Raw genomic sequence first — 23330 nt, 5'->3', positions numbered from 1 at the left:
GCGGAAGTGAGCACACAGCGACCGTGCCCTCTGCAGAAGGCCATCTAGTCCGGGATAGTGGGCTAAAAATTTATGGACAACCAGGTTCAACACGTGAGCCATACAAGGCACGTGTGTGACATTGCCCCGGCGAAGGGCCGCACCCAGGTTTGCAGCATTGTCGCACACGGCCTTCCCTGGTTGCAGGTCCAGTGGAGTCAACCATTCATGAAACTGGGTCTCCAGAGCTGACCACAAGTCCTCAGCTGTGTGACTCACATTTCCCAGACATTTCAAATTAAACACTGATGCCGTTGAGCCCTGCTGCCAGCATAGTAAGGAGGTGTGCAGGATTCCTTCTGCGCAGTTAGAAAGCAGGTGGGATTACCAGACAGTCTTTGGGTGTAGGTGGAGGACCGAGAGGAAGTTGAGGAGGCAGAAGCAGTGGAGGAACTTTGAGATAAAGAGGATTGACGCAAAACTCGTGGGGACGGTAAGACTTGGACAGCAGCCCCATGTCCTGCTGTCACCATAGTTACCCAGTGCCCAGTCAGCGACATGTAACGCCCCAGTCCATGCCTACTCGTCCAAGTGTCTGTGCTGAAATGCACCCTGTCACACACAGAGTTTCTCAAAGAAGCGGTGATGTTGTGTGCGACAAGCTGGTGGAGCGCAGGCCCACCTTTCTTTGAGAAGTAGTGCCGACTGGGCATCTGGTACTGGGGCACTGCGATGAACATAAGGTCTCGAAAATCCACTGTGTCCTCCAGGCGGAAAGGCAGCATTTCTGTAGCCAACAGCTTGCAGATGGTGAAATTCAACCTCTTAGCTTTCTCATGGCTAGGAGGAAATGGTCTTTTACTTTTCCACATCTGAGGGACCGAGGGCTGGCTGTTGTGCTTTGACGGGGTTGAGTAGGGTGCCCCCGGCAAACTGCCGGTCTGTGAGGAAGATGCAGGCGGACATGTTAGGTTGCCTTGATCCAAAGGTGGTGCTCTCGATGTCAGAGAGCGCTCAACACCAGCAGGTGTTTCCACTTCCCAATGAACTGACGACCTGCCGATCACACTCGCTGTTGCAGGTAAAGAGGTGGCAGGTCTGCGTCCAAAAACATGTGTGACTGCTGTCCCCCCAGTCACAGAGGATGAAGGGGCCGCGGATGCACAAGACTGGGCAGACGGTGGTTGGCCCAGCCTGCTAGGCCGAATTGTAGCACAGTGAGCTTCCCACTGCAACTTATGCTTCATATCCATGTGACGGTACATGCATGAAGTACTCAAACTATGGATTTTTTGGCCTCTACTTAGCTTTTGGTGACAAATATTACAGATAACACGAGTTGGGTCATCCTTATCGATCTGAATAAATGCCCAGGCTATGCAAGGCTTAGAGCCCATGCGACCTGAAGAGCCACTACGACTTGTGGTCAGAGGCAGAGTTGTGGTTGAGGATGCAGTTGTTGACGTGCTTCCAGTACTCCGTCTCTGATCAGGAAGGCGCAACCTAACCTCGTCGTCAATAGCATCTGTGACACCCCGCTGCGCTTGGTATCACAGATCCAAGAAGAGTGTATTGATGGAATCCTCCACAAGAGGCCCCCATAAACATTCACTCATCTCCACCTTCCACCTCAGACCAGCAGAGGGAGCCCGTTAGGTATATAAATAGGGAAGGTGGAGCTAGGCAGTTCAGTTCTTCTGAAGAGTTCCTGCAGTAGAGAAGCCTACGAGAGGTCAGTCTGCAGTGGAGCTCAGTCTAGTCTAGAGAACTCAGTTAATAGTTCAGCAGTGGAGCACGAGGCTCCTGCTAGCTAGATTCAGGGAGCCCAGATAGAGCTTAGGGTGTGCCGGTGCCATAAGATCGGTGAAGCGCGGCAAGCTGCCGTCAGTGTGTATAGCCTAGTGAGGGCCAGAGTAGGCCAAAGGTGAGTGGCGAGTTAGTACATAAGGGGCAGAGGAGCTTAACCAGCTCACCCCGAAGCATTTACCGGACAACGGATCCGAGCTTACCGGGATCTCTATGACCCAGTAAGGCATAACCGGAATCCCTGGAGAACTACAAGTCCCAGGATCGCTAAGGTGCTGATACGTAACAGAGCCAGGAGACGTTTAGGCCCCGCATACAGGGAGCTTGAACTCCAAGAGAAGGCCCTACCACAAGGTCAGCCAGCGCAGGACAGAGACAAAGTTAGGCCTAGCTCCAGGCAGGTCAGAAACTTACTACGCAGAGGCAAGAAACAGGAGGCCCTACACCCGCTCATTGGGGAGGATCCTGATATGCACCCTTCACCCTACAGTGCTCCGGGATGTGCCTGAATTTCCTCCAGTAAAAGGTACTGAAGTGACTACCTTGTCCGTTCTCGCTCTTGCTCTGACCAAGCTGGGTCTCGCCTGTCCTGCATTCCACGCTGCCCTGAGACCTAGCTCCACCTGTGGGGAGCTATACCATCGAGCTGCCTTATCACGGGCGTCAGTGGACTGCTGCAGCGCTGGTGCTTCTCACCAGATACCACAGGTGGCGTCACGAACTCTTATAAAATTAACAATTATCCACCCTTTTAAAGAGTGACCCCAGGGTACGGGCCAGGGAGCCGACCACCGCAACATCCCCAAGGCCAGGCAAAGGCCCGGGTGACCTCATCGACTGGCTGACTATGGGTTGACAGTAAGTGGGATCTCCAACCTTGTCATCATCACCCTGTGTGTTATCACACCCGTCGTCCTCAAAGCCATCCTCTTCCTGCCCTGACCGGAAAGTAAAGTTGTCGCTCCAATCAGGTATTTGAGTCTCATCATCGTCTTCATCATTGTATCCACCAACAGGAGTTACAGTTTGGGAATGAGGGTCTACATTATGCTCAGAACCTTCTTCATCTGGTCCTGGATCCGACTTATAAAGGTTCTGGGTATCAGTGCAGATCATTTCCTCATCTGGATTAACAGAAGCTCTGGAGCAGACCTCCGTTTCCCAGGCTATAGTATGAGTAAACAGCTCTGCAGACTCAACCATCTGTGTTACCCATACTCAGACGGGCAGCTGGAGAATTGGGAGCTGTGAGGAAGCAAGTGCGATGGGGGTGACACCTCTGAGGACTGGAGTATTTGTGATGTTGAAGTTGAGGTGAAGGAGAGCCCACTTGAAGGAGCACTTGATATCCGCTGAAGCACCTGCTGTTTTTGTGCCTCATCTGGAATTTGTAGCGATGGGCGTGTCTGTAACAAAGGGATCGTATCACATTGTCCACAAAAAGAAGTCGAAATGTTAGTTTAGCTGGAAGATGGTTTTTCTTCTGCCGATGTTACTCCCCCCCCAACGCGGGGGGGCTCGACCCACCAGCGGACAGGCACCAGTATTGGGAGAGGGGGGCTGGCCGTCAGGATCCACCGTGGCTCTCGCACAAATCCGGCGACACGGAGGTGGCACGGGCAGGAACGGACTGGCCGTGTCGGCTTCTCACTTTTTTGATTTTAGAAGGGCATGACATGCCTATATCTGTGTCTCCCCCTCCTTTTACTCCTCCACCTCTTTTCTTTTCGCATGACTACATGTACTTGTCACTTTTCCATGTGTTAGTTATGTCTTCTGAGCAGTTTGTCAGCTTTTGGACACCTTTGAAGGTGTTTTCTATGTGTTTCTATGTGTTTTTGTTTGCCTGCCATTGGTTTTAATGGTGTTCGAAGGTGTTCGACGAACAGTTCGGCGAACACAAGGGTGTTCGACGAACCGAACCCGAACACTACGGGGGTGGCTCAATACTAGTGAACAGTGCTGCACCTCCTCCCCCACCATTCTTCAGCTCGATGGTATGGATCCGCCAGTACTGATGTAACAACTCCACCAGCCCCTTTTTCCAAACATCAGCCGGTAAATAAATTCCCAAATAAATTCACCCAGTCCAAGGGGGCTGAACCCCAGCCCGGGAGATAGTCACTTGGCGACCTGGTAAATGGTGTTCTGGGGGTGCAATATCTGAATTGGCTAGAGTGATAGAAGGCTCAATTTTCCAAGGTCCTTGGGACTTGATATCACTGACCTTGACCGGCTAGAGGTGGTTATGAAGGTTGGCTGGGGTATTGTGGGCAACCTGCCATATAGTGTGAACAGGGTATATCACTTCCTCCTCTGCTGGTGTATTCTGAGGGTAGTGTCCCTCAGACCCTGATGGCTCATCTTGGCAGACATTAACTGGATGGGCCATCAGACTGGCTCCAGGCCAGGCCTTTGGCCATGTGTCCAAGGTGCCCGTACTTAAAACAGCTCTGTTAGTTGGGCAAATCTCGAATCCTGTTTGTAAACCTTTGTCCTGGTTGGGGCTCTGCTGGGTAGCTGGATAGTCTTGCTCGAATGGCTGATGGCTGCTCGAATCCTTGGTTGAGGGGTTTGCTGGGATTAGTGGGCATATCGGGTCTCCAGTGGGGACGATTGGCTGTGAATATGTTGGCCAATTGGGCTTCTTGCTCTGGGGTTTCGGGCTTCCGGTCGGCTACCCATTTTTGTATTTCTGGGGTCATTTTCTCCATAAGTTTCTCGAGAACGATCACATCCCAGAGGGCATCAGAAGAGTGGGCAGCCCGACCATCGAGCCAAGAGTTGCATTGTCATTGGAGTTGACTGCCAAAAACTACATAGGAGGCCCCCTGGCAAGACAAAGTATGGAACATTTTGAGATATCTCTCCGGGGTGATGGTAAAAAGTGCCAACAGGGTATCCTTAACAGTCCAATACTGCAGGCAATCCTGAGGTCAAAGCGACCGGACAGCATCCTGTGCATGGTCAGTCAAACTAATCCACAGGTATTTGGCCTAATCAGCTGTGGGTACCTGGTGTATCAGCATCAGGGTATCAAAATCTTGCAGACGTTCATCAACCTCTGTGTTGGACTCATTAAACACTGGCACATCTTTGTAGCAAAGTTGATTTCCTTTGTTGTGGACCATTACGGAAGTAGGGTCTGGTGCTGGTGGTAGGAGCACTGAAATTCCCAAAACTGATTCTATAGCACAAGCTCTCTCCTAGTTTGGGGTTCTGGGTCCAAATGCCATCAACAATTCCTGGATTTGAGCTACTTGGGACTGGGTATTTGATTCCAGACAACCACTGGATCCTGGATTTGGCAAACAGCTTAATTCCTCTGGGACCACCTCAGCAGAGTTTTCATTGTCCTCCATAACATTCTGGGCATTCCACAGTACAAATTCCCGTCTCATATCTGACCGAGAGTCGGTGGCCCGGTATTTGATCCGTGGAAGCTGGCACAGCTCCTGTAGTCTCCGTTTCTTGTTGCAGCTGTATATCCCCTCCGGTAATCCTCCCAAGGGTGGGCTGGTGGGGTTGGACATGATAGCATCCAAAACCTGCAGTGTATGCCTCACCTATGGCCCGCTGGGTTTGTTTATATGCCTCCCTGGTTGTGTAGCCCTTTGGACGGAGTATGCTAACACCAGTCCCCTTGCAGCTCCCCCAGATCTGCTGGGCTTAGTAGTGTCTCACTGTTGCCACCAAAATGTGAAGACCTGGGGTCTTCCGTGGGCGTAATACTACTCAGACAACACAGGGTGAGGGTTAAACAGTGTAGCAATACTTTATTGAACCACCAAATGGTCAATAAACACATAGAATAGTCCCAGCAAATACTCAAGATGGTGCAAGTTACAAAGTCTCACCCTTCCTCTAGCCTGCCAGGAATAGACAGTCAGATATGTGGCCAGGTGACCTGATTGGTTCAACTTGGATTTCCTCATAACGTCTCTGAGAGTTCAGTGATATTCAATGGAACAGATCTGTATTCCTCATGATGGAGCCATGTGTTCTCGTTTCTGTCCTCAATAATCCATCTAGGCTGTCTCTTTGTCAAGTCTGCCTGCTACTGAGGCCTATGTCCCTTAAATAGTTCACCTATGTTCTTTCAAGCAAATATTCACAGATCAAGGATTAGGGATGATATTATTCCACAGGTCTAGAGTATCCACAGCTCATCCCCCCAATGTTGGATGGCAAACACCCTACAATGGTATTTAACATATCTAGCAAACATCCATTGTTCAGAGTCCCAGCATGGTAGACAATACATTGTAAGAGCTGATATAAGATGTAGATAACAGCCCTTCATCAATTACCAATATCACTTCAAGTGATCAGCATTCAGGTTCATACAACCAAAAAAGAACACAGGTTGAAATTTCAACATAAACATAAATGTATATTTCTCTTGGCCAGCATAAAGTATGTCTGGCATAATTAAGAAAAAAAGCTTGGGTGTCACAACAGGTTATTATTTTATGCAAATGCTTGTTTGAAATGTTGTTGCCTTATATTCATATTGTTGCACCTCTATGCCTGCACATAGAGATGGCGTCTTCATACTTTAGCGAGAAGGGCACATTTTCTACCAGCAATTTGTTTATGATATACAGGCAACTGCATTATGAGCAACTGGCTCATATCATGTCATTCAGGTGTTCAGATCAAGACAAGATTTGCATGGAGCTTGTAACGGGTCTGGGAGGCGGAACCTCTGAGCAACTTACACAAGGGGGCAGTCCTTGTAAGGAAGCGGGTGGCGACCAGGGAAGACAGGCAGGCGGTCACAGCAGGTGACCGGGACAGTCTCTGGGCAAACGGGCAGGAGGTCACGGCAAGTGACCGGGACAGTCTCTGGGTAAACGGGCAGGAGGTCACGGCAAGTGACCGGGGCAGTCTCTGGGTAAACGGGCAGGAGGTCACGGCAAGTGACCGGGGCAGTCTCTGGGTAAACGGGCAGGTACGACCTGTGACGGCTGAGCCTCCAGGTAGGCTAGCAGGCAGATGGCAGATGAGTGCTCCCAGGTGAGCAGGCGAGAGTCTCAGGATAAGCAGGTGGTCACAGCATGTGACGGCGGAGCCTCCAGGTAGGCTAACAGGCAGGTAGCAGATGAGCACTCCCAGGTGAGCGGGCAAGAGTCTCTGGACTGGCACGTGGTCACAGCACGTGACGGCGGAGCCTCTAGGTAGGCTAACAGGCAGGTAGCAGATGAGCGCTCCCAGGTGAGCGGGCAAGAGTCTCTGGACTGGCAGGTGGTCACAGCACATGACGGCGGAGCCTCTAGGTAGGCTAACAGGCAGGTAGCAGATGAGCGCTCCCAGGTGAGCGGGCAAGAGTCTCTGGACTGGCAGGTGGTCACAGCACGTGACGGCGGAGCCTCCAGGTAGGCTATCAGGCAGGTAGCAGGTGAGCGCTCCCAGGTGAGCGGGCAAGCTGGTCCATAGACAGACTGACAGGTGTCGGAAGGCAGACCGTCGGACCTCAGGCTAGCAAGCAGGAAAGCGGATGACAGGCAGGAATCAGGCAGCAAACTGGCAGGAGACTGGCAGGTAACTGGCAACGGGACCTGAGGGCTGAAGCAGAGTAGTGAACAGTGCAACAACATTGCTCGGGCACCTCCATTTTGGAGGAGGTGCCTTATATATGGAGGGATCCTCCGGCCATTGGCCGGGGACTCCTTAGGGCGACGCGCGCGGCCCCTTTAAGAGAGGGGGAGCGCGTGAGCGCCCTAAGCACAGTGACCGGGGGAGAGCGGGCGCTGCAGGCAGAGCGTGAGGAAGCCGCCGGGCACGGAGCAGTGAGGTGAGGGGAACAGCGTTCCTGCCTAGCAGGAGGCAGGGACGCTGACGCTACAGTACCCCCCCTTTAGGCCCCCCCTTCTTTAGGCCAGACAGAAATTTAGCAAGGATGAGAGGGGCATGGATGTTCTCCCGGGGCTCCCATGTTCTCTCCTCAGGACCAAACCCCTTCCAATCCACTAGAAAAAAGGTCTTTCCTCTTACCCTTTTGGTGGCCAGAATGTTCTCTACCTCAAACTCGTCTTCAGCAGAAACCGGAGCAGGAGGCGTACCTGTAGACTTGGAAAAGGAGTTAAGTACCACGGGTTTGAGAAGAGATACATGGAAGGAGTTAGGGATCCGTAAGTTGGCCGGGAGTTTCAATTTATAGGCCACCGGGTTGATCTGTTTGATAACCTCCAGTGGGCTGATGAACCGAGGCCCTAACTTATAGGAAGGAATCTTGAGCTGGACATATTTGGATGAGAGCCAGACTTTATCTCCGGGACGAAATTGTGGGGAATCCAGGCGTTTTTTGTCGGCGTGTCTCTTCATCCGCTCGGATGACTGAAGGAGTGCGGATCGGGTGCTCTCCCAAATGGAGGAAAATTTGCTAACGAGAGATTCCGCGGCCGGGTTGTCCACAGAGGTGGAGACAGGAAAAGGGATCCGAGGATGCTGACCGAAGACTACAAAAAACGGGGATTTAGAAGAAGATTCGCTCTCGTGATTGTTGTAAGAGAACTCGGCCCATGGTAGGAGATCCACCCAGTCTGAATGGTGGGCATTAACGAAGTGCCGGAGGTAACTGGTCAAATTCTGATTGATCCGCTCCACTTGACCATTGGACTGTGGGTGGTAAGCGGAGGAGAAGTCCAGGGTGACGTCGAGCAGTTTACATGTGGCTCTCCAGAAGCGTGAGGTGAACTGAACCCCACGATCCGACACGATGTGGAGAGGCAGACCATGGAGACGGAAGATGTGGCGGATAAAGTCCTTAGCTAGCTCGGGAGCAGACGGGAGGCCTGGCAGGTGAATAAAATGAGCCATTTTGGAAAAGCGGTCAGCGACCACCCAAATGACCGTACAACCGGCAGAGACGGGGAGATCTGTTATGAAGTCCATAGCTATATGTTGCCACGGGGCAGCAGGCACAGACAGAGGAAGAAGGCGGCCGACAGGCAGGTGTCTCGGAACTTTGTTGCGGGCGCAGGACACACAGGCAGAAACAAAGTCAATTACATCCTTGTGCAGGGTAGGCCACCAGTAGTGCCGGGTAATAAGCTGGAGGGTCTTTTTCTGACCGGCGTGCCCAGCTAGCTTAGACGAGTGACCCCAGTGTAGAATCTTCTCCTGATCGGACTCCGTTACGAACGTCTTACCGGGAGGGAGACGATTTAGGCCCACGGGGGCTACCTGCATTACTCTGGCGGGATCGATGATGTGTTTAGGCTCCTCCTCAAGATCAGACACCAGAAAGGATCGGGACAGGGCGTCAGCTTTGATGTTTTTGTCAGCCGGACGAAAATGAAGAATGAAATCAAAGCGGGCAAAAAACAAAGACCACCGGGCTTGGCGCGGGTTAAGTCTCTGGGCGCTCTGGAGATATGCCAAGTTCTTGTGGTCAGTGTAATCAAGTCGTCAAGAGTGGTAGGAATGTCCCGACCGGCGAGTTCATCTTTAATACGGCCGGACAGACCCTCCCAGAAGACGGACACCAGGGCGTCGTTATCCCAGGCCAGCTCCGAAGCAAGGGTACGGAACCGTATGGCATCTTTGCCCACGGTGAGACTCCGTTGACGGAGGCGTAGCAGAGATGAGGCGGATGAGGTCTTCCGTCCGGGTTCGTCGAAGACCTTCCGGAAAGCCGTGAGAAAGGCTGGCAGGTCGGACACCAGAGGGTCTCCTCTCTCCCATAGTGGATTTAGCCAAGCCAGTGCCTCTCCCGTGAGATGGGACATGATGAAGGCTACTTTGGCCTGGTCGGAATTAAACTGGTGGGACTGGTGTTCAAAGTGCAGGGTGCACTGGTTAATGAAGCCCCGAGCTTGAGCGGAGTCACCTCCGAAGCGAGGAGGTGCAGAAAGCCGGACTCCAGAGCAGGATACTATGGTAATGGTGGGCAGCGGAGCAGCCGGGCTGCGAGTCATGACACTAGCGGTGGTTGCTGGTGGGGCAGTCAAAGTGTCCAGGCGAGTATTGACATTCCGCAGGTGACCCAGGATGGACTCCTGTTGGGACCTCTGTCGGGACAGTTCATGACAAAGGTCCGAGAGCGAGGGAGCTTGGGTGCCACCGGGTTCCTTTGCCCGAGCAAACTGTAACGGGTCTGGGAGGCGGAACCTCTGAGCAACTTATACAAGGGGGCAGTCCTTGTAAGGAAGCGGGTGGCGACCAGGGAAGACAGGCAGGCGGTCACAGCAGGTGACCGGGACAGTCTCTGGGCAAACGGGCAGGAGGTCACGGCAAGTGACCGGGACAGTCTCTGGGTAAACGGGCAGGAGGTCACGGCAAGTGACCGGGGCAGTCTCTGGGTAAACGGGCAGCAGGTCACGGCAAGTGACTGGGGCAGTCTCTGGGTAAACGGGCAGGTACGACCTGTGACGGCTGAGCCTCCAGGTAGGCTAGCAGGCAGATGGCAGATGAGTGCTCCCAGGTGAGCACGCGAGAGTCTCAGGATAAGCAGGTGGTCACAGCATGTGACGGCGGAGCCTCCAGGTAGGCTAACAGGCAGGTAGCAGATGAGCGCTCCCAGGTGAGCGGGCAAGAGTCTCTGGACTGGCAGGTGGTCACAGCACGTGACTGCAGAGCCTCTAGGTAGGCTAACAGGCAGGTAGCAGATGAGCGCTCCCAGGTGAGCGGGCAAGAGTCTCTGAACTGGCAGGTGGTCACAGCACGTGACGGCGGAGCCTCTAGGTAGGCTAACAGGCAGGTAGCAGATGAGCGCTCCCAGGTGAGCGGGCAAGAGTCTCTGGACTGGCAGGTGGTCACAGCACGTGACGGCGGAGCCTCCAGGTAGGCTATCAGGCAGGTAGTAGGTGAGCGCTCCCAGGTGAGCGGGCAAGCTGGTCCATAGACAGACTGACAGGTGTCGGAAGGCAGACCGTCAGACCTCAGGCTAGCAAGCAGGAAAGCGGATGACAGGCAGGAATCAGGCAGCAAACTGGCAGGAGACTGGCAGGTAACTGGCAGGTAACTGGCAGGTAACTGGCAACGGGACCTGAGGGCTGAAGCAGAGTAGTGAACAGTGCAACAACATTGCTCGGGCACCTCCATTTTGGAGGAGGTGCCTTATATATGGAGGGATCCTCCGGCCATTGGCCGGGGACTCCTTAGGGCGACGCGCGCGGCCCCTTTAAGAGAGGGGGAGCGCGCGTGCGCGCGCCCTAAGCACAGTGACCGGGGGAGAGCGGGCGCTGCAGGCAGAGCAGGAGGAAGCCGCCGGGCATGGAGGAGAGAGGTGAGGGGAACAGCGTCCCTGCCTAGCAGGAGGCAGGGACGCCGACGCTACAGAGCTAGAGACAAGCTTAAGAAAAAAGGAATAAGGACTAAATTTTGAATAATTATTATTAGAAGTACACATTTATTTTAACTGAACAAAATTGAGGCCATATGTATAAAAGGTCCAGCAAATCACTTTCCCTAGATCAAATATCTGGACCCATACAGTCAATGGTATGCCACCCTAAACTTCCCATCCTCCATCTGGTAAGTTATAATGTTAGTTTTGTTCACAGCTAAGAGAGAGGGTTTGGGGGATGGAATAACATTAAAACGATTGTCCCATTATCCACTTGCAGGAAAAAAAAAATTAAAAGGCAGAGGGAATTTTATAGCTTTGTAAAAAAAAGCTATGGTCACCATTTATAACACAGGAAGGTCTAATGCAGGTGATCTTTAGTACCCTTCCAGAACAAAACATTCGTTGTTCACTCAAAGCTGTTCATTCTGGAAAGGAAATGGTTAAACAACTTATTAATCAGAATGAACAAAGGTACATTTTATATGAATTATAATTTTCACTGTAATGTAATAAACTCATTTTGCTCTCAGCCTTCAAAATAAAAGATCAGTGCACTCACCTCCTCAGCACGAAGTCCACAAATCTTGTTTCCCGACAATAGTTTGTTTTTCAAGCTTTTGTTCTGGAAATAAAACAAATCTGTTTAGTTGGTAAATATTATGACACATTTTCATTGTTATACAATATCAGATACATTTTTATATTCTGCTTCAAGGTCAAAATCAAATATGTAATTTTGTATTTACTTTTAAAGGTCAGCTAAAATTATATGTCTAAAGTAATTTATTTCCATAGAGCACACATTTTGTCAGACTGATCCTCATGGGTGGGGTTTGTGTGGGTGGGCATAAAGCTGTTGATATTTATATTGATTGATGTAAAATAAGTGATCCAGGCTGCAGTTAAAAAAGACTGCTTTTATAATAAATTGGGTATACTTGTTACAATTCCAGTCATTGTCGTTCACACACACATTTGGAGGAGTGAGAAGTAAAGATAGATCAGGGGAGGCTATATCGTTGGTGCAACCTGTGCTGTTGTACAGGGGCCCAAAAGGTAAGGGGATCCACTTCCGCCTTCAAATTAGTAACTAGTGTTGAGTGAATTTGTTCGGCATTTCAGATTCGTGTTCAGGGTTCCGGCTTGTTCGTGCCAAAAAATCGGCTCCGCCCATGAACATCCCTGATTTGCCACCCTGTTATGCAGATGAGAAGAAATGCAGGCTGCTGTCAGAGTTGTTGCTTTCGAGCAGTGTGTGTGAATTTGTATTCCTCTGTTGGAAAAGGACATCTCTCAGGAGTGATATACAGTAATTTCCTCCTGTCAGGATCCTTTTATCATAGATCATGACTAGATAAGGCAACAGAATACAGCAGCCTCTGTAAGCACTAAGACATATTCAAATATTGAATATATTACATTTGCATTGCATTACTGCTATATAGAAAATACTTATTAAAGGTACACAAATTGGCCAATCCATGAGAGCCCATTAGCAATGACATGACGACCTTTCCTTGGTAGGACCCTGAACCTAATATTTATCAAACATGCCTACTAAACTAAAACTAAAAGCTTACAAATTTGAAGGACAAGTAGGATCTAGCACTAATTAAAAACATCCTTAGGCTGATGGGAGGAGTGCTTAGCCAAACATGAATGCAGTCATCACTTCTAATAGTACACTACAAAAAGCAATAACAGACCAACAACACCTAATAGAATAAAGCAAGTGTAAACAGGTGCAAGCTGCTATGACTGCTTAATATTCTTTTGTTTTGAGAGAAGGAAGAAGACACAACTAGTTCCTGCTGTTTTGTGCTGAGTAACATAATTGCAGCCATTTAAAAAAAAATCTACTAATTGCCCCTTAGACAAGATAAGCACAAATATGAAATTAAAAGTATTTATACATTTTTCAATAGTCATTCATTTTTTATTTATTAGTTTTGTTTATTTCCCTTTAAATCACCCAAAAAACATTAATTCGAATGTGGGAATAATTTTTAAAAGGATAAAGTTGAGCTGCAGAGGGTTCAAAAGAATGAAACTCATATAATAAGTGGAATGGGAGAACTATTTTGAGCTAAGAAATCTCTATCAATTTACCCACAGTTCTTAGACTAATTCTTCTACATTGTAAATCAGGATACATTGTGTAAAGTAAAGAAAAAAAAATAACTGCTACATTGACAAATTGACCTTTTAATACTGCAGTCATAACAAAAATATACAGTTATTTAACTTCCATTATACCCTTAGCAGAAAGTAATAAAACGCATTCAAATATTAAAGATGAACTTTAAATGATCATTTTGCAAAGTGCTTATAATTAATAGAGAATGAAAAAATACTGCTCATAATGGTTACTGAAAGACCACTATTATGATTCCTAAACGCAATAAGAAAATCTGAACAGTCAATGAGAAAATCTGAACAGTCAATGAGAAAAATAGATACCACAAAAATTCAGCAAAAAAAAAGAACAGGAATGCAAATAATTTACAGTGAAACTACTGGCATATTTTCCTAGTAGAATTAAAGAGGTTGTTCCCTTTCAGAAAATCTGGATTCCAGCTGCAGTTTGTAATAAAATAACAAAATGCTCTTCACTTGCCATCCCCGAATCCAGGGCTGAGTCTCTGGCACTGCTCCCAGTGTCCGGTATGGGCTGCGGCACTCACGTAAAATCAACATCACTCCAGCCATTCAGTGAGGTCAGCCTCTCTGTGGGGGGCGTTTCATAAAAACAGACATCTGCTGAGCTCACTGATTGGCTGCCACACTTCTGATGTGATGTCAGTGCTGCAAACAATATAGGAAACCAGAACAGTACCAAGACCCAGCGCTGGGATGATGAGTAAAGAGGACTTTGTTTTATAACAATCAGCAGCCTTTGATGAATATCTTTTGTAAGGAATAAACACTTTTAAATATTAAAGGATTTCACCCAAATGCTGCAGAATAATCTACAAGGAATGCACATTACTTGAAGGAAAATTAATAAGTCAAACTACACTGTGTGCAGAATTAATAGGCAAATGAGTATTTTGATCACATGATACTTTTTATCCTTTTTCACCTACTCCAAGCTGCATAGGCTTGAGAGCCAACTACCAATTAAGTAAATCTGGTGATGTGCATCTCTGTAATGAGGAGGGGTGTTGACTAATGACATCAACATCCTATATAAGGTGTGCTTAATTATTAGGCAACTTCCTTTCCTTTGGCAAAATATGTCAGAAGAGAGATTTGACGAGCTCTGAAAAGTCCAAAATTGTGAGATGTCTTGCAGAGGGATGCAGCAGTCTTGAAATTTCCAAACTTTTGAAGTGTGATCACCAAACAATCAGGCGTTTCATGGCAATAGCCAACAGGGTCGCAAGAAGCGTGTTGGCCAAAAAAGGCGCAAAATAACTGCCCATGAATTGTGGAAAATCAAGCGTGAAGCTGCCAAGATGCCATTCGCCACCAGTTTTGCCTTATTTCAGAGCTGCAACGTTACTGGAGTATCAAAAAGCACAAGGTGTGCGATACTCAGGGACATGGCCAAGATAAGGTAGGCTGAAAAACGACCACCTTTGAACAAGAAACACAAGATAAAACGTCAAGAATGGGCCAAGAAATATCTTAAGACTGATTTTTAAAAGGTTTTATGGACTGATGAAATGAGAGTGACTCTTGATGGGCCAGATGGATGGGCCAGAGGCTGGATCAGTAAGGGGCTGAGAGCTCCACTCCGACTCAGACGCCAGCAAGGTGGAGGTGGGGTACTGGTATGGGCTGGTATCATCAAAGATGAACTTGTGGGACCTTTTCAGGTTGAGGATGGAGTGAAGCTCAACTCCCAGACCTACTGCCAGTTTCTGGAAGACAACTTCTTCAAGCAGTGGTACAGTAAGAAGTCGGTATCGTTCAAGAAAAACATGAATTTCATTTAGGACAATGCTCCATCACATGCATCCAACTACTCCACAGCGTGGCTGGCCAGTAAAGGTCTAAAAGAAGAAAAAATAATGACATGGCCCCCTTGTTCACCTGATCTGAACCCCATAGAGAACCTGTGGTCCATCATAAAATGTGAGATCTACAGGGAGGGAAAACAGTACACCTCTCGGAACAGTGTCTGGGAGGCTGTGGTGGCTGCTGCATGCAATGTTGATCGAAAACAGATCAAGCAACTGACAGAATCTATGGATGGAAGGCTGTTGAGTGTCATCATAAAGAAAGGTGACTATATTGATCACTAATTTTATTGGTTTTTGTTTTTGCATGTCCGAAATGTTTATTTCTAAATTTTGTGCACTGATATTGGTTTACCTGGGGGAAATAAACAAGTGAGATGGGATTATATTTGGTTTTTATTAAGTTGCCTAATAATTCTGCACAGTAGTAGTTACATGCGCAAACAGATGTCCTCCTAAGATAGCCAAATCTAAAAAAACCCCACTCCAACTTCCAAAAATATTAAGCTCGGACATTTATGAGTCTTTTGGGTTGATTGAGAACATAGTTGTTGATCAATAATAAAAATAATCCTCTAAAATACAACTTGCCTAATAATTCTGCACACAGTGTAGTACTAAACGTGTGTTAACTTGTAAATTGATTACATTAAGTGGTTAAGGAGGTCAAATACTAATTGATGCAATAGACCAGTTTAAATGAGTTAACTAATACATTAAGACTAGGTTACAAGGTACAATAACTCTTACATCCACATAGCATATTGGCAAAATTAACAATGGAAAATACATAAATGTACATAGGGGAAAGTAGAGTTCATTAGATAGACATAATGATCTTGATAATTACAGTTTCTGTCAAAGGCACAACACCATAATCACTGTTATACGTTGACTGCAATTATTGTTTGCTTAGACAATACAATGAGTCAGGCTCTGGCTCTATGAGTACAAATGTCCAAATAGCCAGAGGAGAAGATATAGATGTACAGATGCTTCTTACTAAATTAGAATATCATCAAAAAGTTAATTTATTTCAGTTCTTCAATACTAAAAGTGAAACTCATATATTATATAGAGTCATTACAAACAGATGTGTTTATTTCTGTTAATGTTGATGATTATGGCTTACAGCCAATGAAAACACAAAAGGACAGGAATTAATGCAAAGTGGAATGAAAAATGTTTTAAAGTTATCCACTAAAATATCGATTTATCCAATATTTGTCATTTTTACAAAATGTAATTAGAAAAACGGACACAAAATTTGTTGCACATTTTTTCCCAAATTAACCCATATGTGGGCATAAACTAATGTTTGAGCACATGGGTGCCGGATAGGTAGTGTCCTTTGCAATGTTTGGAGTTCTGGGGGAGGTCCATTGCAGAGAGAGAGAGATTTTTTCCAACTCAGAAGTTTGGGTCCCCATTGTTTTCAATGGGGTTCATGTTCTGTTTCAGGTTTGGGTACAGTTCTGGTATCCGAACCAAACTTTGGAATAAAGTTTGAGTCGTGTACCAAAACCTGAACTTCCACGGGTCCACTCATCCTTGCTGGCAATATGTCCAGTCAGTGCCATTGGAGAAATATTAGTGGACTAAGCCCCTTACACTAATGCCGTAAATGTGGATGTTATCTGTGGGGCCGAGAAGGGAGGACATCATTTGGATTTTGAGGCACAAAATTCAGTAGATTTTATACTAAGAGAGGGGGAGCCATATTGCTTTACCAGACCCTTTGTGCTATCAGTAATGCCGAGAGGCATTAGATCAACGTATGTTTTTGGAGGTGCTGTCCATTCTCTTTTTCAGCTTAATGCATGATCTGTCCTTTTTTTTTCCCGGATGTGCACTCCTCCCATTTGGCACAGGTGATTTTAATTAGCAGGAGACTGCAAAGAGGGTCTAGCCTATTTTTGCTCTCACTTGAAAGCTTTAGGAAGGTGAATCACAGTGCTCCTTTCATGTGGTGTTGGTGCAGTGTGTTGGCCATTGTTGCTGTGGTTATGTGCTTGTGGGGCGGCGCAGCCTGCAGTCATGGGGACTCGGCCTTGCAGCATGGGAGCTGTGAGGCACCAGGCCTCCCGCCCTGCTGGTGCATTGTCGCAGCGGTGGTGGTTGGCACACGGCTCCGCTCCCGTTCAGGCAGGAAATGTTAGGACCCACTACGAGGTTTGCCGTGACGTGGCAGTGGGCTTCATACAGTCTGATCAGAATGTTAAACTAAGAACCTCATGTTCAGTTTTATATATTTTTGCCGAGAGGCATTAGATCAATGTATGTTTTTGGAGGTGCAGTCCATTCTCTTTTTCAGCTTAATGCATGATCTGTCCTTTTTTTTCCCGGATGTGCACTCCTCCCATTTGGCACAGGTGATTTTAATTAGTAGGAGACTACAAAGAGGGTCCAGCCTATTTTTGCTCTCACTTGAGAGCTTGAGGAAGGTGAGTCACAATGCTCATTTCATGTGGTGTTGGTGCAGTGTGTCGGCCATTGTTGCTGTGGTTTTGTGCTTGTGGGGCGGCGCAGGCTGGAGTCATGGGGACTCGGCCTTGCAGCATGGGTGCTGTGAGGCACCCTGCTGGTGCATTGTCGCAGCGGTGGTGGTTGGCACACGGCTCCGCTCCCGTTCAAGCAGGAAATGTTAGGACCCACTACAAGGTTTGGCATGACATGGCAGTGGGCTTCATACAGTCGGATCAGAATGTTAAACTAAGAACCTCATGTTCAGTTTTATATATTTTTGCCGAGAAACATTAGATCAACGTATGTTTTCGGAGGTGCTGTCCATTCTCTTTTTCAGCCTATCAGTAATGTGGACAGCCTTTTTTTTTAAGTTAACAGATAACAGATCTGAATAGGTACTTGTTTTTTGTACCAGTTAAAAGTTTTTATTGGCACCATTTTGGGGTGCATAACATTTTTGATAACTTTTAAAGCTAAGTGCACAATTATCCTATGCTCTATGCTGAACTCTTATGTCTGGATTTTCATCTGCTCTTCAAAAAAATGAGATTCGGTTGAAGCATCCAATGGAACTTCTCACTACAATGAGGTATAACTGGGGTTACTTTGAAGTCTTTCTGGCTTCTGTTACAGCAGTTTCTCTTCTTATTAGGCATGTACACTACTGGGGTCGACCCCACTTTTGTGCACTAAAAAATACTGAAAAAGTTGGACATTGCTAGAACACAAGTCAGACAAAGTCAAATGGGACTCCATCTGCCTCATTAAAGGGAATTATTCTGATAGGTGTTTTGTTGAAATCATGTTTTTTTGAGATGTAAATGGAAACCCAGAGGTAAGTGCTCAGAGGAGAGCACAGTATAAATGTGAATTAAGCCTTATAGTGATTTTTGGAATGCAGATTGAACAAATAAACAGCAATTCAAGATTTGTTTTACGCTTTTCTATACTGGTCACCGTGCGGTATAAGTAACAAAACAACTTTATTCTTTGGGTCAGAATTAGAGATGAGCAGATCTTTTAAAATTCAAATTCACCATCTTCAACTAATATTCCCCACTAAGTATTGATTTGTGACAAATACATTTGTGCAAATCTCAACACTGGACAACTTGTAATTGCTCGAAAAATGCATGTGTGGGATAGGAGAGAGAAAACTCTGCTGACCAAAAGAGCTTACATTTTATAGGCATGAGAGAGAGGACCCTGATGTTCATAAGAGCTTTACTTTACAAGAGAGAGAGAGAGAGGACCCCACTGGGCATAAGAGCTTACAGTCAACAGGAGAGAGGACCTTGCTGACTCTAAGGGTTTATTCACACATCAGTATTTGGTCAGTATTTTTCATCAGTGTTTGTAAGTCAAAGCCAGGGGTGGATATAAGAGAAAAACTATAATTGAAATATTGACACCTGTTCTGTGATTAGGAGACACTTCTTGATGTGACATAGAATACTGAAAGAGATATAGAAATGCTGATTGAAAAATACTGATAGAAATACTGATCAAAAGTAATGATGTGTGAATTAAGCCTAAAAGCTTACACTCTATGTGAGAGAGAGTTACCCATTGATTCTAGAGATGAAAAATTACTGCAATACAAATTGTGCTCCACTGATCTGTAATGACCCAGGTACTGGCCCCCACTGTTCAAGGTGTGACAATTTACTAGATGCATTAAGGGGAAGCCCACTCAGCAATGCAAAATTATATTTCAGCAGTGTGGGAAACGCTGCCAAGTTCTTTTTTGGCTAACAATAAAATGGTCAAATTTGTGTGAAATTGCGAATTTCAGTAAATTCGACTCAAAGTTAATTATCCATGAATCGATCTTCTCATCTCTAGTTATTGTCAGTGTGATTGTTTTGTTATGTTTTGCTATTTTGGCACACTAAAAATGATTTTTTTAATCAAAAATTGTTTCTTTTTGTCACCATTAGTGTTAAGCAAGCACTAAAATGCTCGGGTGCTTGAAGCTCGAGCCGAGCTCACAGTGATACTCGGGTGCTCGACCCGAGCAACGAGCCCAATGTTAGTCTATGGGAGACCCGAGCATTTTTGCGGCGGCACCCCCGGCAGTCTGTAGAAAGCCTAAAAAGTGCCCAAAACGATAGTGACAGTGCTCAAATGACATGGGGACGGCATGGGGATCGCCCCAGGTCACGGCTGTCAACAACATAGTCAGAGGTATTAAGCATACTTTTACGGGCTCACAATAAAACGTTCAAAAACTAAACTGAACTGTTTTCCTGTGAAATATGTTAAGGAACATCCTTTCCAGGATAAAGACTTGTGTATAAGGTAAAATAAATTACCAAAAACAAAAATACTCCTGCACACCTTGGGCTATGTTGACAAGTAGCATTTTTTATGCGTTCTTGCACTTTTGTATTGCTTTCAACCATGATAAATGCATTCACCGGGAAATGTCATTTTAACATTTTACAACCTTATCTGGCCATGTGCTGTGTGACACATGCATACAGTGCTGAAAAGACATGGGAACAGCATAGGGAAGACCATTGGAAGCATCTCTGATGCCCAGGTCACTGCCTAAAAGTGTGCCCATCAGAGGTGATCCTTGCCGCATCAGAAGATGCAGACTTGCAACTATCCCCGTGCAAGTCCTTGTCCCAGGGCAGTGTTCAATTGTACCTCCCCCATTCCTTGCAAAGCAAGCGCAAATATGCAGCCAACCACCCACCCACCCGCAGGCTGCAATACTATACTGCTAGCTTGCACTTGAAATGGGTCCTTTTAGTTTAGAGGAAGCCGAAGCTGGCCACTACCTCATGGCTGCTTCGGCAGCGAGGTCTCCATACTCAGTCCCCAGCCGCCACTATTTGTCCCCGTACCCTTCCCCACACTTTTCTTAGCCTGGCCTGCTTTAGGGCAGCATTAGACGAGCCCACCAGACAACCAGACTCCTCCGGTGGGCCCTGGATTCTCCATCAGTGGAGTTGAGAGTGCCAAAGTGAGGAGCATGATGATGATGATAGAAGTTAGGACCTGCTTTGTTTTCTTAGAATGCAAGTGTAAGTGTGCAGCCTGCCACCCACCCACCCCCAGGCTGCAATACCATACTGCTAGCTTGCTTGCACTTGAAATGAGGCCTTTTAGGCTTGTGGAGGCAGACGCCGGCCACCATGTCATCGTATCCATACTCAGTCCCCAGCCGTCCGGCGGCCGGGTGTCCACACTCGGTCCCCAGCTGCCAGGGGGCGGCCGGGTGTCCATACTCGGTCGCCAGCCGCTATTAGCCTATTCCGCTGTAGTGTGTGCATGCCAACCCCCTGTTCACGGCACATGCGAAGATGCATCCAGCCCTGCACCTGTCTTCGCAGACTTGCAACTATCCCCGTTAAAAGTCCTTGTCCCAGGGCAATGTTCAAATGTACCTCCCCCAGTCCTTGCAATGCAAGTGCAAGTATGTAGCCTGCCACCTACCCACCACCAGGCTGCAATACCATACTGCTTGCTTGCACTTGAAATTAGGCCTTTTAGGCATGTGGAGGCGGAATCTGGCCACCATGTCATGGCTGCATCGGTGGCCTGGTATCCATACTCAGTCCCCAGCCGCCCGGCAGCCGGGTGTCCACGCTTGGTCCCCAGCCGCAAGTAGGCGGCCGGGTGTCCATACTCGGTCCCCAGCCACCCCTATTTGTCCCGGTGCGCCTTATACACAAGCGCGCATACCAAAACATTACCTGTGCCCTCCCCAGTTCATTTCGTGGGAAGGAAAAAATAACCACAAACAAGTGGCAAGTGAATGTGGCCAGGGATGGTCCATCTCACTGACGCCTTCACACTGGGTTAATATTGTAGAATCCGGGGCACAGTTGGAAACTGGGATGCAACACGTCCTCCAGACATAGAGGATGGCGGGTCCTGGGTCAATCAGGCTTCAACACAAAGTTCAGATGGTAGACAGTAGAAGTGGTGGGCCTCCTACACAACGAGTAAATTATTCATGATCATGAGGCCATCCATCTCCTTAGCTTTCTGTTCCTTGGAATGCATGCGCATGTATGTAGTAGCGGCTAGGCCTGAGGTGGTCAGCATTTTAGCGCATATCCTACCTTCTCCGAGGATTGCTGGATGTTTTACTGCTACTATCCCAGTTCTATGACTCCCGTTAAAACAGAGCTTCTGGTGATAAATGATGGATGAGCTGGTGGCAAAGGAGAAAGAGCAGGAGGAACAGGGACCATTCACATCAATATCAGGCCAGTCAACCACACATGTCTTGTAGGATATGTTTCTGTACCAAAAGGAGCGGTACGGCTGCAAAGTTATAGGGCATACAGTGAGTGCAATGCCTACCAAAAATTTTGAGCCACTCCAATGCCCCTTGAAAGTGACATGGAGGTCAGAGGGCCTTAACTAAACCATTTTTCCATTTATAGCATCTGGGTTTCCCGTACACTGTTGGCCTAAGCAGTGAATGGAAGGCTTTCCAAAAATTATGAGGAACTGCAATGCCCCTTCAAACAGACGTGGATTACAGCGCACTAAAATCCTTCTACCCATTATTGGGGAGTGGGTCACCCTTAGTGTTCGCCTATGCATTGAAAAGTAAAAGCTGACTAAAATTAGGAGGAAATGCAATGCCCGTTGAAAGAGTCGTGGAGGTTAGAGGTAATTAAAAACAACATTTCAATACCCCTTGGTAGAGCTGTGGAGTTTAGAGTGGTTTAACAAGATGGTTTTAATGCCCCTTGGAAGAGACGTAGAGGTCGCCGTAGCTTAACAAGACGGTTTTAATGCCCCTTGGAAGAGTGGTGGAGGTAACAGTGTAATAAAAAGACAATATCAATGCCCCGTGGAAGAGACGTGGAGGTCACAGTAGCTTAACAAGACATTTCTAATGCCCCTTGGAAGAGTGGTGCAGGTCGCAGTGGAATAAAAAGACAATATCAATGACCCTAGGAAGAGACGTGGCGGTCACAGTAGCTTAACAAGACGATTATAATGACCCTTACAAGAGCCATGCAGTACAGCACATTAAAAACATTATTCCCATTATTGGGGAGTGGGTCTCCCATAGTCTTTGCCTATGCCTTCCAAGCAAAAGCTGCCAAAAATTAGGACAGAGGAACTTGCAATGCCCCTTACAAGAGCCATGCAGTACAGCATATTAAAAACATATTCCCATTATTGGGGAGTGGGTCTCCCATAGTCTTTGCCTATGCCTTCCAAGCAAAAGCTGCTAAAAATTAGGACGGAGGAAATTGCAATGCCCCTTACAAGAGCCATGCAGTACAGCATATTCAAAACATTATTCCCATTATTGGAGAGAGGGTCTCCCATAGTCTTTGCCTATGCCTTCCAAGCAAAAGCTGCCAAAAATAAGGATGGAGGAACTTGCAATGCTGGCAACACGGACCACGGTCACCCTGGTGGTATAGTGGTGGTGGCGGCTGAGGATATGGAGAAGAGCAAAAAACAGCCGAAATGAGGAAGCATATACCCATGTGTGGGTGTGAAGCGGTGCATGTGAATACACCTCCTGAAATCACACAGCGGATTTGACTTTATGTTACTCTGCTGTCATTTGGTTGTGATGAGAATTCTGGCCCAATCCAGCCCTTGTTCATTTTGATAAGGCTCAGCTTGTCAGCATTGTCAGTTGACAGGCGAGTGCGCTTATCAGTTATAATTCCCCCAGCGGCACTAAAAACACGCTCCAATAACATGCCAGCGGCAGGGCAGGCCAGGACCTCCAAAGCATACAGAGCAAGTTCATTCCAAGTGTCCAGCTTGGATACCCAATAATTAAAAGGCACAGAGGAATCACGGAGGACGCTAGTACGGTCGGC

The 23330-nt window shown here is 47.2% G+C and overlaps 1 protein-coding gene across 4 annotated transcripts in view; it reads right to left on the bottom strand.

Annotated features, from left to right (window-relative positions):
- Positions 1-23330, bottom strand: part of LUZP2 (leucine zipper protein 2) — a 1401083-nt gene that overhangs the window by 526264 nt on the left and 851489 nt on the right. For all 4 annotated transcript variants that reach the window (XM_073659432.1, XM_073659433.1, XM_073659434.1 and 1 more), the window contains exon 6: positions 11640-11702. In XM_073659432.1, the coding sequence (XP_073515533.1) occupies positions 11640-11702 (63 nt within the window). The remainder of the gene's footprint in view (positions 1-11639; positions 11703-23330) is intronic.

The sequence above is a fragment of the Phyllobates terribilis genome, unplaced genomic scaffold (assembly GCF_046119375.1).
Source record: "Phyllobates terribilis strain yellow unplaced genomic scaffold, ASM4611937v1 Scaffold_13__5_contigs__length_258822181, whole genome shotgun sequence".
NCBI lineage: Eukaryota > Metazoa > Chordata > Amphibia > Anura > Dendrobatidae > Phyllobates > Phyllobates terribilis.
This window is presented reverse-complemented; position numbering and strand designations above follow the sequence as displayed.